This window comes from Sinocyclocheilus grahami, unplaced genomic scaffold (genome assembly GCF_001515645.1).
Source record: "Sinocyclocheilus grahami isolate Dianchi unplaced genomic scaffold, SAMN03320097.WGS_v1.1 scaffold422.1, whole genome shotgun sequence".
Taxonomy (NCBI): Eukaryota; Metazoa; Chordata; class Actinopteri; order Cypriniformes; family Cyprinidae; genus Sinocyclocheilus; species Sinocyclocheilus grahami.
This window is the reverse complement of record NW_015505601.1, coordinates 642,213-658,806: the sequence shown is the minus strand read 5'-3', so window position 1 is coordinate 658,806 and position 16,594 is coordinate 642,213. Positions and strand designations below refer to the sequence as shown.

At 35.2% G+C, this 16,594-nt stretch overlaps 3 protein-coding genes across 4 annotated transcripts; 2 read left to right on the top strand and 1 right to left on the bottom strand.

The window, feature by feature from the left end:
* Positions 1-970: 970 nt before the first annotated feature.
* LOC107551376 (tctex1 domain-containing protein 2-like) lies at positions 971-3,593 on the bottom strand. 2 transcript variants are annotated; one of them, XR_001604761.1, is made up of 6 exons: positions 3,262-3,593; positions 2,984-3,117; positions 1,835-1,904; positions 1,266-1,329; positions 1,077-1,183; positions 971-1,038 (listed from the first exon to the last, which is right to left on the bottom strand). XR_001604761.1 is itself a non-coding variant. In XM_016232956.1 (5 exons), the coding sequence occupies exons 1-5, from the start codon at positions 3,309-3,311 to the stop codon at positions 1,136-1,138; spliced, it is 366 nt and encodes a 121-aa protein (XP_016088442.1). In that variant the 5' UTR covers positions 3,312-3,593; the 3' UTR covers positions 992-1,135. The 2 variants fall into 2 exon arrangements, 1 of the variants encoding a protein (XP_016088442.1); XM_016232956.1 differs by having other exon boundaries at positions 992-1,183.
* A 660-nt stretch (positions 3,594-4,253) lies between these two features.
* On the top strand, positions 4,254-7,484 carry LOC107551375 (uncharacterized). Its single transcript, XM_016232955.1, has 5 exons — positions 4,254-4,372; positions 5,002-5,304; positions 5,529-5,702; positions 6,862-6,902; positions 6,997-7,484. Exons 1-5 carry the CDS (start codon positions 4,309-4,311, stop codon positions 7,216-7,218), a joined length of 804 nt encoding a protein of 267 aa, XP_016088441.1. The 5' UTR covers positions 4,254-4,308; the 3' UTR covers positions 7,219-7,484.
* A 4,388-nt stretch (positions 7,485-11,872) lies between these two features.
* LOC107551374 (receptor-transporting protein 3-like) lies at positions 11,873-14,157 on the top strand. Its single transcript, XM_016232954.1, has 2 exons — positions 11,873-12,040; positions 13,783-14,157. The coding sequence occupies exons 1-2, from the start codon at positions 11,898-11,900 to the stop codon at positions 14,123-14,125; spliced, it is 486 nt and encodes a 161-aa protein (XP_016088440.1). The 5' UTR covers positions 11,873-11,897; the 3' UTR covers positions 14,126-14,157.
* Positions 14,158-16,594: the final 2,437 nt, after the last annotated feature.

Below are 16,594 nucleotides of genomic sequence, written 5' to 3'. Positions count from 1 at the left end.
TCCTGGAGGTGGAAGGTATATGACCGGCATCCACATACCCAAATGGCCCTGCTAGCGGCCATGGATGCAGCATGTGATGACATCACAGCAGAGGGTAGATTCGCCACTCGAGGAAATACTTTCCTCGCTGCATTGCAAGAGATATGCATTGTGATGTAGATGAAATTATGTGGCCAGAGAGGAACGTCTGGATGTGCATTAATGATTACAGTACTATGTATGTTCAGTTCCAATATGTACTGCAATGTTGTGCACAGCTCTACCCAAAGGGAGTTTGTTTGTTGTAAATAAGGGTGTATTTTTTTTTCTTTTGCACAATGCTGTGAACAAATTATAATTGCAAAGAGCATATGCAGTAAAAATGTGAAACATACATATTCAGTGTCTTGTACTCAGTTACCTCACTAAATACAGTAATGTGTAACTTTACTGTATTTTTCAAATGGCTGTGCAAGTAGTGTATATAGTGCTGTCTTGAGCATTTTCAGGTAGTGTCACCAAGCTCTGACTTTTTTGCATTGGAAAACATTGACAGAGTAAACTGTCATAATGAAAACATGACAAAGCCATTTGACTATCTTGTTCATAAACAATGGTGTCAGGACTTTTCATCTTGATGACACTGACACTTTCATTGACATGAATACTTGCTTTTGAGGAATGGCCTATCCATTTTGAGCAAGTGACACGCTTTTGCAGGTTATCAGCTAGGTTTTGCAGTTTGTACTAATTGTTTTGAGAACTGCATTAACTGTTGTGCAAATGTAAATAGTGATGTGAGAAATGCACCAAAGCGACTGAGAAAAACTGTAATATAACAAAATATCACAGTCAATCATATCAAATTAATATGTGTGAAAAGTGAAAATATTATATATAAAAGCTTGACCAATACAGAATGATAGTGACAAAAAATGTATTTTATATAGATATTTATTTAAAAATCTAACATTTTCAGCATTAAGATGAGAAAAAAATTTGACAAAGACAGTAATGTAGGGAAAAAAAAACATACAGCGAGGTATTCAGACAAACAAACATGGATGCGATTGATATAAAAAAAATTATAATATCACAAAAAATTCTGTAAAATCAACTACAAATGTTTGGTCCTCAGCACATCTCCTGTGTGTCTTCAGTAATAATATACACCAAACGCAGCAGCCACACAGAACAAGCTGTCCTATCATAAAAATAACATGAAAATAAAGAGATGAAAATCATATTTCAAAATCACTTTAATGTAAAAATGATTCCTCACTTACATTCATAAATATATCTTGAGCAAAGCTGTCTGTATCTGCATCCCACAAGCAGCGTGCAGCCATCCTGTGAAAAAAGTAAAAAAATAAATAAATACGATATTTAAATCTAATTTATTTTAATGTCATGTGATAAATAAAATTTAAAAAAAATTATTTAAAAAATGTGTGTCTAAAGGTGTGTCATATATAACAAAAAAAATTTTTTTTTTTTCACTGCAGGGGGTTTTTTTTTGGCTCAAGATATTGACAAGTCAGATCTGCAAATTCAAACAACTCTGGGTTTCAGATGCCCTGCAATATTGGTTTCACATCATGAGACCACATTGAGTTAGACTGTATCTTACTCAATGTAAGTGGCCTAGAAGATCAGTAGAAACCTCAGATATGTGACAAACAACCCAAAGGTCACAGCTAAACATCTGAGGATGCATCTTTTGCACGTGATAATGTCTGTGGTCATGGGTCTACTGCACAAAAAACACAGTACGACTGCTCAGGTTTGCTAAAGATTCATTTGAAACCATCCTGATTTCACAATTCATTCATTTTCCTAAGAAGTAGCGGCTTACTTGACTCCCTCTCCACGCTGCTCTCCAATGACCACCTGCACGATGAGCTTGTATCTGTCAAAGCCCACATCTGAAAACACAACGATCTGCTGTCACTCAATACTCAAAGCATCAATCAAAATCAAAGTTTAGCCAAAATTTAAAAAATACAGTTTTCATGTTCAGTTGTATGTAAAATGATTTTGTTTCAGACACAAAGACTGCTGAAGGCGGTTAAAAGCATTGGGCATTTTTTTAATTAAAGTTTTTTTTTTTTTTTTTTTGCGTTTCAACATTAACAGAACAAAATAAAACTATAAGTCCTTACAGACTGAGATATACTTAATGATGCATACTACAACAGAGAAACAAAAAGCAAGAAATAGATTCAAATTTAAATTAAATACACAAGTACACCGTAGGCGGTTAAACAAAATCATGCTGATTAAAAATAATTTCCTAGCCTTATAACATCTCATAATTTTTTTAACTTTTTAAAGACAATAAACTGGGGTGCTGCTTTCAAAATACTGCATTTATAACATTTTCATATAAAAAGTAAACAATTTATAACGAAGTCTACACTTTTGTATTCCAAATTTCACCATGTCTGAAGTATTAGATAGACAGATATTTATTTTAATGTCATGTGATAAATAAAATTTAAAAAAAATTATTAAAAAAATGTGTGTCTAAAGGTGTGTCATATATAACAAACACAATTTTGTTTCACTGCAGGGGGTTTTTTTTTTGGCTCAAGATATTGACAAGTCAGATCTGCAAATTCAAACAACGATTTCAGATGCCCTGCAATATTGGTTTCACATCATGAGACCACATTGAGTTAGACTGTATCTTACTCAATGTAAGTGGCCTAGAAGATCAGTAGAAACCTCAGATATGTGACAAACAACCCAAAGGAGACACAGACAGACAGACAGACAGATAGACACAGACAGACAGATATATATATATAGATGATAGACAGACAGACAGACAGACAGATAGACAGATAAACAGATAGATAGATAGATAGATAGATAGATAGATAGATAGATAGATAGATAGATAGATAGATAGATAGACGGACGGATGGATGAAATAATTAAGCAGAGTTCCTCTAGTTCTTCGTCTGTCAGCCAGAAACAGAGCAGTGTTCGCGCCTCTCACCTCGCAGCTTGTTTTTAATGCAGTCTGCTAAAGCTCTGGATAATGCGGGAGCTTCCTCAGGATCATACTGCACTGCATACAGCTGCTCCCTCAGGACTTCTCCAATACACTCTTTCGCCACCTCTGCCTTAAACCTACGGGGAAATGAACGGGAAAAGCTATTAGATGAAGCTAACGTTAAACACTAGAAGCACCGAAAGCCAGCCTTAAGCTTAGCTGCTGTTTTAGCCAGATAAGTTAATCGTACAACGTTTAAAACGAGAAGACGATCGACTTACTTGTCTTTATAATTCGGTCTTATGAGGTACGTGCTCGCTCCGGCGTCCATGAGTCAAACTCTTCAAGCGTTTGTTGCGCGACGGTCGTTGTCATAACGACTCGGCTTCATCCGGGGAACGGTCGGTCAAACGCGATGGCGTCATGAGCGTCGGGTGCGTTCACTTGAACACGTGATCGGCGCGGCTTCACGCGTTCGGCGTGTTTTCGAGGAAGCGCATTCAGATCTAATAGATCTTCATATTTCAGGGGTACAAACACATGTAGGCCTATACATTCGCCTAGCCTTAAGTCTGATGTCCACAAAAACATAAATAGCCTAAATACATTCATATTAAGCCATAAATTAGTCATCAAACACAGTAAAACCAAACTGGTCAGCTACACAGGCCCAGTGCAGGTAGATTTGAACTAAAAAGTTCCTCTGTGTTCTTAGAGCAAGGGAATTTTCCGTAATGTTAGGTTTGGGTAGGTTGTTTTAAGTGTTTCTTTTGTTTAAAGGTGTTTTAAATGTTATAATGTCATGCAGTCGGTGAGCCGTAAGTCTGTTTTGTGGCAGTTTACAGACGTCTGTGGGATTGTGAAACTCAGGGTGGTCTGTCGGTGGTCTTGTGGTGGGACTGTGTGATGAGAGATTCAATGATTTGACAAAAATGTAGGACCTACAGTCACAGTAGCCTACAGTAGACTAATAATAGAGCACCTTTTTAAAAAAAAAAAATAATAATAATAAAGTGCTGTTTATTATAACAATGACATTTTTAGATTTTATTGCTATAATTATTGTTATATATTTTTTTTTTCATTTATTTATTTGGCATCCACTTTTCTTTTTTTTTTTTGGTTTCCAGAGATCTGAAAGTGAACAAAAGGAAAAGAAAAGTAAAGAAAAAGCGTAATGACATTCAGTTCCTGTCTGTACCTCCCCCTGAAAGACGTAGGTTTTCTTCTAAACAGTATGTGAGTGCAAAGCATAAATCAGCAGAAACGGGAAGACGTGTGCATCTCCGGTGGCTGCCTGCGTTCATTTGCTCCCTTCCATCTGCAGCATGAAGCGTGACCTCAAGAAGAAACTCGTACTTTTCTCATTCATGTTGTACTTGACTCTTAACGGTGAGTAAAAGAGGTCATGATCATTTTGGGGTTTAGTCTTTCCTGTCTGTCGATTTGTATGGTAATGTTTCTTACATTAAGGCACGATATAAACCTAATATCCATTTTAATTTATTTTGAACAATACATCAATAGTTGTGCCTTTGTTTTTTGTTTTTTTAAGTAATTTTACACATTTTTAAATTGTCAAGTTTTTAGGCCAAAGTAATTACACATAAAATGTTATTGAAAGGATTTGTAGTATTGTACAAAAAAAAGGCAACTGAAGTACCAAGAAATTTCCTTTGACTCATGGAAAATGTGAGAGAGATCTGCAAAACAACAGCTCTTTCTTCTTTTGAAGAGTTTCATACCTCTATCATACCATCAATGAAATAACAGCGAGTAGGTTTTTTTAACACTAAAAAGAAACATCATGACACAGACTGATTGAGATTACAGTTTTCATGATGTAGGGGAGTCCGGAGCTACACCTTTTGCTTTTCAGTGTAGTTTTCGCTCTTTTTTTCTTTACAGACACAAAAGTAAAAAGCTGTTGAACATATACAAATAAAGACGAGTTCAGCCTTCCATTAAACAGTCCATTATTAGATTTCTGTTGAAGTGACAAAGTGTTGTTTTTATTTCAGTGCAATCAACGCATGAAGTGAATGGCACATTGGAAGAAAGCATCACTGTTAACTTCACTTTTCAAGATTCTGTTAGAAACTCCAAACCTAGTCTGTACAAAAATGGGGAAAAGATAGGAACTTGGATAGAAATCAACCTTTGCAAAGAAAAGTTTGCCCTGAGTGATGTGGAAAACAGGACTGTCACACTACACATCACAAATCTCACACTGGAAGATGAAGGGACATATCATGTCGCAGTGCTTCCAGATGGTGTTAACTCTCTTTTTGAGAGCAATACAATTTATATTAAAGTCAAATTAGGTAATAAATCAGCAGGTACGTTTTCTCTTAAAACCTCAGTGTTAAACAGAATCCATTTAGAATTGTTTTTGTTCAGTGAAATACTCGTATATATATTATGTTGCAGTTGCTATTGTAATCGTCAGTTTGCATTTTTAGATAAGTAAACTGAACAATTAATTAATACTATTAATAAAATATGATATCGACTTGCCATTTTCAAAACGAACTGATTTTTCTTTCAGAAACTGAAAAAGAAACGGAAGCTGTGCATGAAAGCATAGTGACTGATTCACCTAAACTGGAGTCATCGGAACAAAAGCCATTCTTCATTTTCTTCAGTGCGTTAGTTATTATATGTATATGTCTCTTTGTGGGGATATTGTGCTGGCTTTTTAGGACCTATCCAAGAAAACCAGGTAATGCATTGAATTTATGCATTGTTTTGAATCAAATTTCTTTTACAGTCTGACAGGGGGATTTTAAAGATATGTTTGTAAGATTTTGTACATGAGACAAATAATGATTTTAAGAATTATTGAATTGCATTGTGCCATCTTATCAGTGCCGATCCTTGACTTCTGGGTCCCAAGAAGGGGCCCTGGGGGGCTCTGAGGATCGGCTCTGCATCTTATGCTAAATTCAGAACTTTTTATATATCAATACCGTTCAAAAGTTTGGGATCAGTAAGATATTTTTTAGAAAGAAATTTATACTTTTAGTCGGCAAGGAAACATTCAGCTGAGCATAAGTGACAGTAAAGATATCAAAAATGTTAGACAAGATTTCTTTTTCAAATAAATTCTGCTCTTTTAAACTAAAGAGTCCAGAAAAATCCATCAGGTTTTCAACATTGATAATGATCAGCATATTAGAATGATTTCTGAAGGGTCATGTGACACTAAAGACTAGACATCACAGAAATAAATTACATTTTAAAATATATTCACATAGAAAACCTTTATTTTAAATTGTAATCATATTTCTGTTTTTACTGTATTTCTGATCAAATAAATACAGCCTCGGAGAGCAGAAGAGACTTCTTTCAAAAACACTGAAAAACTTATGAACTCTAAACTTTTGAATGGTACTGAATGTCAGCGCATAATTATGTTTTCAGGAAAGTAACAGGGTTGAAGTTTTGAAGCCTTGTGCTCAAAATCTTTCAACTAGATGCTTTTTAGATTTCTACAAATGTTTTTTTTTTCAGTAGCATGGTTCACATTTTACGATCGTTCATTATTGTAAAACATCAAATAAAATGATTTATGGATAAGTTCATTACTTTTAAAAGGGAAAATAAATATGGTAGAAGATCATTTTGATACACAACTTGAGGACACAGCTTCAAGTAGCCTATTTTTTAAAAACACATTGTGTCACAAATAAAATCTAAAATAGATGAAAAAAATATAATAGATTATAGATGACAAAATGTCTGTAAAAGGACATTTAAATTTAAAAACTAATGAATATTAAATTAAAATAAGTAAACATTTACTAAAATAGCAAGAAGTCCCCAACATATTCTCATGAAAAAGTTGAAAATGCACTAATTGTAACTCTATGGCTCTTCAGATGCAGAAAACCCTCCAGTTCACAACAACACAACACAACAGGTATGTTCACGACCTCTTTATTTCACTAAACTACTGAATAACACTTTAACACTCATTACATTTCCGTTTTGTATGGCATGGCCTGGGCTGTTAGCAGGGGCAGTGTGGGACATCCGGGGCTGTGTTTGTCAGCTGTGTGGAGTATGGAGAGTTAGACTTTCAAAACAGACCTGAAAGAGATGACAAAGTAAAACCTGCCGAGGCGACATCAAAGGCCCAGGACGGAGTGGAATATGCTGCCATCATTTTCCCTCAGCAAAAACAGCCACCGAGTGGGCGGATGAGAAATAAACAGCAAGTACCTGCCATTAAGTGATAGTCAGCCTCATTAAACCATATTGTCCACTAAAGTTAGTCTGTTTTAATATATGCTCATGTATACCTAATATACTATTTGGGAGTTTTATTGAGAGTGAGTTGAAATCCTAAACCGTTTAAGACTGTTATATGATCATTATTATATAATTATATGATCACAAACTGCCACATAAGTCATCTTCTCACTGTTAACGAGTTCACAATGATACTGTAAACGTGCCACAGAGTTTAACACTGAGTCATAGAGAGGTGCTAACCACAGAAGCCCCCATAAAGAAACCTGAGGTACTTGAATATGTTTGTACGGTATTACGTAACCCAGGCTCATTGGAAAAAAACATTATTTTTCTGCAAAATTATATTATGTTGCTTTGCTTCATATTTTTTTGGCACTAAAAGCGCGTTCAGTTTGATCTAAAACAGATGCACGTGAATGTGGAATGTTTTATTAATTACAAATTGTAATCTGTTATTGATTACAAATTGCATGACAAAAGTTGTAGTTAGTAACATAATCCATTACACATTTTAGGTAATATAGGGCCAGATTTACTAAACAGGGCAAATTAGCGGGAGAGCGCAATCCCTTAAAAGTGCCGATGGGAGTGAATCCAGAATACATGTAATCAGGAAAAATGCATTTGCTGAAGCAACTGTGCTATTTTAAGTAGCTATTACATGTCTTTGAGCTCTTTTATCTTGACTTGTGTCTCACAGGACTTGAACCGAGCGCTTCACATTGCAAGTGCAATGCTGTACCAGGTGCGCTACTAAGCAAGTTTACTATGTGCCATATGCCATACATTTAGAGCTTGTTATGTGATGCAAATACATCACAATTCAATCGCTATGGTGAAAGTGTTTTGAGGTCATGCCATATTATTACTTTAAGAATGGCATGAAAAATCAATAATCTGATCCTTTGATCATAATTAGTTTGAAAAGGAATAAAAGTTGTTAGTGTTTTACTGACACTAGTGTTGAGGAACCTGAGTCATTTCGAGACCAGAGACTTGAGAGTGTGGCGGCAAGTTTTGCATTCACATACACCACTCACGTTTTTTCTTCAGAAAATGTGAAGATTAGTTTTGATTTTGTTATTCTCCAGTTATTATTTTCTTCTTTGCTACTAAAATGTTTCTGTGTATCCTAACACTATTTATCTTAAAATGTAAGTCACAGCAGTTTGTGTATTGTTATGTCAATTGTATATGCTGATTAATGCACTATGTGTGTACATATTGTACTTGAATGAGTTCTGTACTACATATGAATGTATAGCCACAAAGGAATCTCATAAAAATTGTAAAACTGCTAAATGGAGTTAAAAATATAACACAGAGCTATAACACATTTTTTTTAACGCAGGCATCCTGATTTAACACTAAAACAAACAGCCTAATGCAGATGCACTTTACACACCATCCTGAATGCCAGAGAGCGCTTGATTTTGTTTACTTCTGTATGAAGGTTCACATGAGCACGGCCTCGAAGATAACATCAGATGTTGGCAGTTGTGAGTAGGAGTTTGATGGAGTCGCATATACAGCATTTTAAACCGAGAGCTGGAGAAAATGAAAACGCCTTTCTCTCAGAAATTTCTGCGAGTATCAAAACCTAACATTTCAAACCGCAAAATATGCAGATACCTTGAGAAGCATAACTCTAAGCTGCATGGAGAACAGTTTCTAGCACCCACACAGGCTTGTCCTGAATATCTAATTAGAAACACAATATATGGCCTATTAAAAAAACTGTGGGCCGACCTATATCGTTGCATGCAAGCTTCACTTATTTTCCGTTTAAAGTGAAAGTTTCCTTTCAGCAAAAAAGTCCTGGTTAAGCACTTGTCGTAGCTTACTCTGGAGACACTATGCGTCTCATTTTCCATTGATTAAGACTGCATCCTGCTACTGAAGTTAAGGTAGGTCAAAAATTAAGCAATAATATATGTAGTAGGCTATGTTATGTAATAGTATCAGAAACAGTATTTGCACAATACCCTGTGGCAAACTTCATCAACAAATTCCATTTGGTTTTAAAGCAGTGCTACAAAAGACAATAGTGTCATTATCCAGCTCAGTTCAAGTTTTGTTCTCATTCGATAGTGTCATTTCTTTCAAATCAGTAACATAGTCCCTAACATAGCATCACTATACAAGTAAAATAACAATGAGAGATCAGTAAGAGGTCGGTATACATCGAGGGATATAGCGTGACTGGAAGTCTGTATTGACCAATCAGCATCCAAGACAGGAAATCTGGTGGGTTATTTGAAGTCAAGCACTTTTATAATCACGCTAAATTTTATTTTTGACTGTTGTCAATGCTGGATAGTAACTGATTACATGTGATCTGGATTACAAAATCAGATTACAAAAAATTTTGTACTTGTTTGGTTTTAAAGCAGTGCTACAAAAGACAATAGTGTCATTATCCAGCTCAGTTCAAGTTTTGTTCTCATTCGATAGTGTCATTTCTTTCAAATCAGTAACATAGTCCCTAACATAGCATCACTATACAAGTAAAATAACAATGAGAGATCAGTAAGAGGTCGGTATACATCGAGGGATATAGCGTGACTTGAAGTCTGTATTGACCAATCAGCATCCAAGACAGGAAATCTGGTGGGTTATTTGAAGTCAAGCACTTTTATAATCACGCTAAATTTTATTTTTGACTGTTGTCAATGCTGGATAGTAACTGATTACATGTGATCTGGATTACAAAATCAGATTCCAAAAAATGTTGTACTTGTAACTAAATTAGATTTAAAATGCTCATAATCAGATTACCGTTACTTTTTATGGATTACATGATTACAAGTTATTCACACAGTGGCAGTAATTTATTAATATTTTATTAATTCTTCCTATTTTGCTCTTTTAAATGTTCCTTTCTAAACAATTGTACTGTGTCACATCATTCAGCGTTGAATATTCACAATATCGAATGGCTGTGTAACTGTAATGTAAATTAATTTGCCATCTATGCTTCTAAATTTGGGGACAAAAGCACCTCTCAGTCAATTAATTATACCATGTATGAGACAAATAGTTATGCAAATTACTAAACACTGCTGACGTATAACTGACAAAAATATTGAAAACTTGGAAGACTTTGATAAACAAGAAAATAGCAATGATGTGGTCAATGTTTGGGCATGTGAGGCAGGGATTCCACAATTAGTCAGTCAAACCCCTTTGGCCTAAAATATTTAATTGAAGTCCCCCTGAAGTTAATATTTCAATAATTTAACAACACATTCACATGTTCACAGTTCTCTAAATTTGGTTAATGGTCACATTTGCCATGCATTAATATATAAATTTTTATTTGACATTTTTATTAATTATTTATTAGCTTTTCATCAACTAATAAAACCCGAGTAGTTCTTTCATTTATGCTAGTTTGGGAAACCCTAGAATAATTAATCTTAGTTTTTTCCATAACAATAATCCCATTCAAATCTGTTAACAAGTTTGGTCAAAAGTATATTACCTGAAATGAGTAATCTAGATTACGTTACTGACTACAATTTTAATCCTGTGATTTGTAATCAGACTACAATTTGTAAGTAATCTACCCATCACTGACTGTTGTGACATTATTTTAAGGCTATTTAACAACTATGTACTTACTTTTAAATTAATATTTGATACAGTGCACTTATTGTGTGCATACACAGTTTTACATTGTACTTACATTTAAAAATACCTACCTGTAATTTCATAGATAACTCATTTCTGTAGTTACATCTATAATTACACTGTCAACCCTACCCTTAGACCCTTAAACCTAACCATACCACCAAAGTATGTGTGTAACCTTAGCTATATCCCACCTCAATAGCACCCTTGCATATATCATGTTGTCCAGTAGGTGGAGGTAAAACTATAACAAATGTTTCTTCCTGTAACTTTCCTAACAGTTTCTTCACTGTTCATGTTGATTAGACAGTTAGTTCTTATATATATATATATATATATATATATAATATTTTTTTCAGTTTCTCTAAGAATTAAGAAAGATTGATCATGAGTGTTCAGTAATAAAAAAGTGTGACCGCGGTCTGTTATCTGAAATTATTTGATATACAGTAAATGGCTAGTTGTTATTGCCTACAGTAGCCTATAGTTATATAGATGTTATAGTTATAGTTCCATCATTTTAGGTTAAATACATTATACTGTAGTACAGTTTTAAAGCACTGCACAATGTTTATCTACACACCATTTCAACGTTTTATTAGTTCATTGAACAGCCTATTAATTAAATTGATTTATTTATTGATTATGAATCCACTGATTAATTTCAGTAAGACAAAAAAAAAATTATTGTTAGCAGCTTCATGTGTTAATGAAATTAACATATGAAGCAGATTATAAAAGTTTGGTAGTTGGATTAGACATCAGGAAATCCAGGAGGTTCTCCATGCATATACAGTAAAATAATAAATACCATTCAAACATTATTACTGCTCATAAGTAACTTATTCTTACGTATTCACTGTCTCTTTGACTTGCAAAAGCAGTGTTCACTCTTGTGTTGCAGAAAACAGATACCTACTCATAACTTTCAGTTTCGTTTTTAGTGAATTGAGAGCTTAGCTGTATATATAGTGGGTAATAAGAGAGCAAAGCATCCTTCCTGCGAGATCTCTGTGAGGAAACAGACATGATATCACTGTGGAACAGTTCTTTACAGGAGAAAATAAGCGAGCTTCATGACAACACTTGGAACATTGTAATTGATGAGACAGTTGTGGAAAACAGTCCAGCTCGGGATTGGCACCAGTACATTTCTGGCTCCTTTGCACAGTAAGAGCACAACTTTACCACAGTAAAAGATAGCAAACATTTCTTTGTGTATTTAGACTATTAAGACTAATAATGTATGCACAAATGTGTCTTATGCTTTATTGTTTATTTAGTGCAGAATCTGGTTTAAAAAGCTTTGTAGTTTGAAGTTGTATAGGTCTTGCAGACAGAGAGAACAATAGATAGATTTGATTGGTTTGAGTTTGACAGAGTGGGCAGGACTAAACATTTTACAGTTGAATATGATCAATTTTAGATGAATGCTCTGACATGCTAATTGCAACTTTTCACTTATTTTAACCCTAAAAAGGGCAAGACCATAAAGAGAAATCAGAAAATGTATTTCTATCTTCTTAAGACTCAAACAATACAATTTCGTGATTTAAAAAAAAACACTTTAATTTTTTAATTTTAATATTTGCATCCCCCAGGATACTTCGCCCCTTTGGGGGTATACATTAACTGGAGAAAAAAAAAAGAATGCAAAGTTTTGATCATATTGATCATTTATAGGCCCAAGATATTTGCATATTAAATATTGATAGAGTAGGCTAATATATTCATAAATAGGCATTATACTTAGTGTTCAACAGAATTTTACAAAGAATGTTTAGTTTAAGTAATGAGAGAATAAAAGTTTTGTAATATTTTGCTAAAATGTTTTTTCCAGTTAATTTATACTCCCATTGTTGGGGTGATGCAATCATTTACAGATTATGAAAAATGTAAAAATTTAATTCATAAAATGTCAACATAAACGTAATAAGCTAACGCTTAACAACAACTTTTTAAACATGTAAGTCCCCTCCAAATATTGAAAATATGTGAAATATATCAACGTTTATCTGAAGGTCAGCAGATTCCCCACTACAGGTGGTCATGTTGTTTTTAAATGCTGCCTGTGAGCTAAACAAAGAATGTATGAACAAAGTGACCAGATCTAAATATTCACAACAAACACCCTTTCAACATGAAACCAAGAAACGAGACCTACACTTTCCCTGCCTCTCACCACAGCATCTCAAATGCTTGTATCCCCACACGATACGTCACCCTTTTTAGAGTTAATATTCATAAGAAACTGCTTGACAACATAAAGTAAGGAGTGACTTGATGGTCTATAAGAAAAAATTTTGAGATTTGTAAAAACAACTCAGTAACACTTTACTACAGCAACTAACAATGAGCCGTACATTTGTTACAGTATTTATATATTTCTTTGTTAATGTTAGTTAATAAAAATACCACTGTTCATGTAAGCTCATGTGCATTAACAAATACAACTTTTGGTTTTATGTATTAGTAAATGTTGCAATCAACATTAAAATTAATAAATGCTTTAGATGTTATTTTTCCTTGTTAATGTTATCATTTTTAAACAAACAATTAAGGCTAAGCCAGTTGCTAAAATAGGCGACTTTGTGGGATATTTTGTTGATTCCCTGTGCTAAAAGGTTATAAATGAAATGTAAAGAATCTAAATTCAAGTTTATGTGTCATGAATGCAATATCCATAAACATGCACATGACTACATGCAGTCATTCCCTGCCTCACAACTAGTTAAATGGAGACTTAATCAACAACAACATTTTGATATAAATACTGCCAAATACTGCCAACCTGGTAAAATAAAAGATATATAAATTAATCATTAAAACATCAGACACACTGTACAAATGAATGGTCCTAGAAGTATCAGTATAGAGTGCACTAAACCATCCATTCTTCATTTCATTTGTAGGTTCAGGTGTTCTCTTTGTAGAAAAACCTGGGGGTCTAAAAGAGTGCGGGTGCTGTTTCATTTCCACCTGAACACTGCAAGGAATCGGGGAACCATTAAAGTGCGACGCTTCAAACAGAAGTGCAGGAGATGCACCGAAGCTCAGTGGGAGGATCCAAACTTCCCAGTGGAAAACATTGATGTGCTGGTTGAGAGACTGGTTAAAAATATCCGCGTGAAATGCTACAGAGATAACCTAGGTGAAACAAACAGATCCTCAGTGTTTATTGGCAGAGTTAATGGGCCGCATGAAACTGCTCACTGTGAAGCCTGTCACAAGGGTGTCTGTAGTCAGGCCAACTGAGACTGATTTAATTTTTTGCAAAAAAATTAATCAGCGGCTGCTTCTTATAAATGGTTTTCACAATGATGTTGTATCCAATGTAAACATAAATAAATCTCGAAAAAATAACAAGGAATATGGTATGTGTTTTGTATAATTCTATATTATTGAAAATATTTGTAATGTTTTACAAAAAATGTAGTAAAGGAATGTATTCAGGATCACTAGAATGTTACAGGCAGGTGAGTTTGATCAAGGTTGGAGCTAAAGTCTGCAAGAAACTGGACCTCAAGGGCCAGCGTTGAGAACCCCTGCTTTACTGTAACAGAATGTCACAAATGACAACTGTCATTTATATTACAATAAGTTATTTATATCATACTATTTGTGATAAAGAGACAGCTGCAGACATTACAAAAAAATACAAACATTCACTGATGCTCCAGAAAGAAACACAATGGATTAGGGGCCAGTGGGTGAAAACTTTTTGAATTTTGAAGATCAGGGTGAATTGTAATTATTTCGTCTTCTGGGAAGTATCTTCTGTTGCTTCTAAAGTAAAGTATTAAATGAGAAAAATATAATATTTAAACAAAACAAGAAAAGAAACGTACATATTTCAATCATATTTCAATTTTAATCCATATATATATACTGTATATATATATAATCATATTAAGATGCTATCAGTTTAGGGGAAGGCGAAAATTAAACCATAGCAGATAGCCGGGAGGGTGAGAGTGAGCGTAGGTTAATATAAATATATGATATTATACCATCATATAATATATGTATGAATATAGCATCTTTTGATACTGATACTTTCTGCTCCACTCTTACATCTTGTTTAGACACTATCTGCCCCTTGTCTTCCAGACCAGCCCGTACCACCCCTTCTGCCCCTTGGTTATCTGATGTTCTCCGCGAACATCGTTCTAAGCTCAGGGCTGCTGAAAGGGTGTGGCGTAAATCCAAATATCCTACTGACCTTAATGTGTATAAGTCACTCCTCTCTTCCTTCTCTGCTAATGTCTCCACTGCTAAAAGGACATACTATCACAACAAAATTAACAATTCGTCTAACTCTCGCATGCTCTTAAAAACATTTTCCTCGCTCCTTTGTCCTCCTCCTCCCCCTCCTTCATCAACTCTAATAGCTGACGACTTTGCCACGTTTTTCATTAATAAAATTAAAAACATCAGTGCACAATTTTCCACACCACAATCTGTCAAGCACATTTTACCAGCAAACATACACTCATTCACATCCTTCTCTTCACTCTCTGAGGCAGAAGTCTCCAAACTCATCCTTTCTAATCATTCTACTACTTGTCCGCTTGATCCTATTCCATCTCATCTCCTTCAAGCCATGTCTCATGTAGTTTTACCTGCACTCACTCACATCATTAACACATCCCTTCACACTGGTGTTTGTCCCTAAATATGTAGACAGGCTCGTATAACCCCACTACTTAAGAAACCCACCCTTAACCCATCTTTTTTAGAGAACTACAGACACCGGTTCCCTTCTACCTTTCATTGCAAAAACACTTGAATGAGTTGTGTTCAACCAAGTCTCAGCCCTTCTCACACAGAACAACCTCCTTGACAGCAACCAATCTGGCTTCAGAAGTGGACATTCAACCGAGACTGCCTTGCTTTCAGTTGTTGAAGCCCTAAGACTGGCAAGAGCGGCTTCCAAATCTTCTATACTTATCTTGTCTGGATCTGAACCACCAGATCCTCCTGTCAACCCTATTGGCAAATGGCATCTCAGGAACCGCACTCCAGTGGTTTGAGTCTTACCTCTCAGATAGGTCCTTCAAAGAATCTTGGAGAGGTGAGGTCTCCAAGTCGCAACATCTAACTACTGGGGTGCCTCGGGGCTCAGTTCTTGGACCACTTCTCTTCTCTGTCTACAAGGCATCATTAGGTTCTGTCATTCAGATACATGGCTTTTCATATCACTGCTGTGCTGATGACACTCCTCTCTACCTCTCATTCCATCCTGATGATCCGACGATAGCTGCTCGCCTCTCAACTTGTCTAACAGACATTTCTTGCTGGATGAAGGACCATCAGCTTCAACTCTACCTTGCCAAGACAGAACTGCTTGGGGTTCCATCAAACCCATTGTTTCATCACAATTTCACCATCTAGTTAGGCACATCAACCATAACTCCTTCAAAAATAGCCAGAAACCTTGGAGTTATGATTGATGATCAGGTTACTTTCTCAGACCACATTGCTAAAACTGTCTGGTCCTGAAGATTTCCTTCAGGCTCGGAAGATCAGGCCCTTTTTTTTGGAACATGCTTCACAACTCCTTGTTCAAGCTCTTGTTCTGTCCAGGCTGGACTATTGCAATGCTCTCTTTGGCAGGTCTTCCAGCCAGTTCTATCAAACCTTTACAATTAATCCAGAATGAGGCAGCAAGATTAATTTTTAACGAGCTGAAAAGAATGCACATCACACCTGTTCATCAGTTTG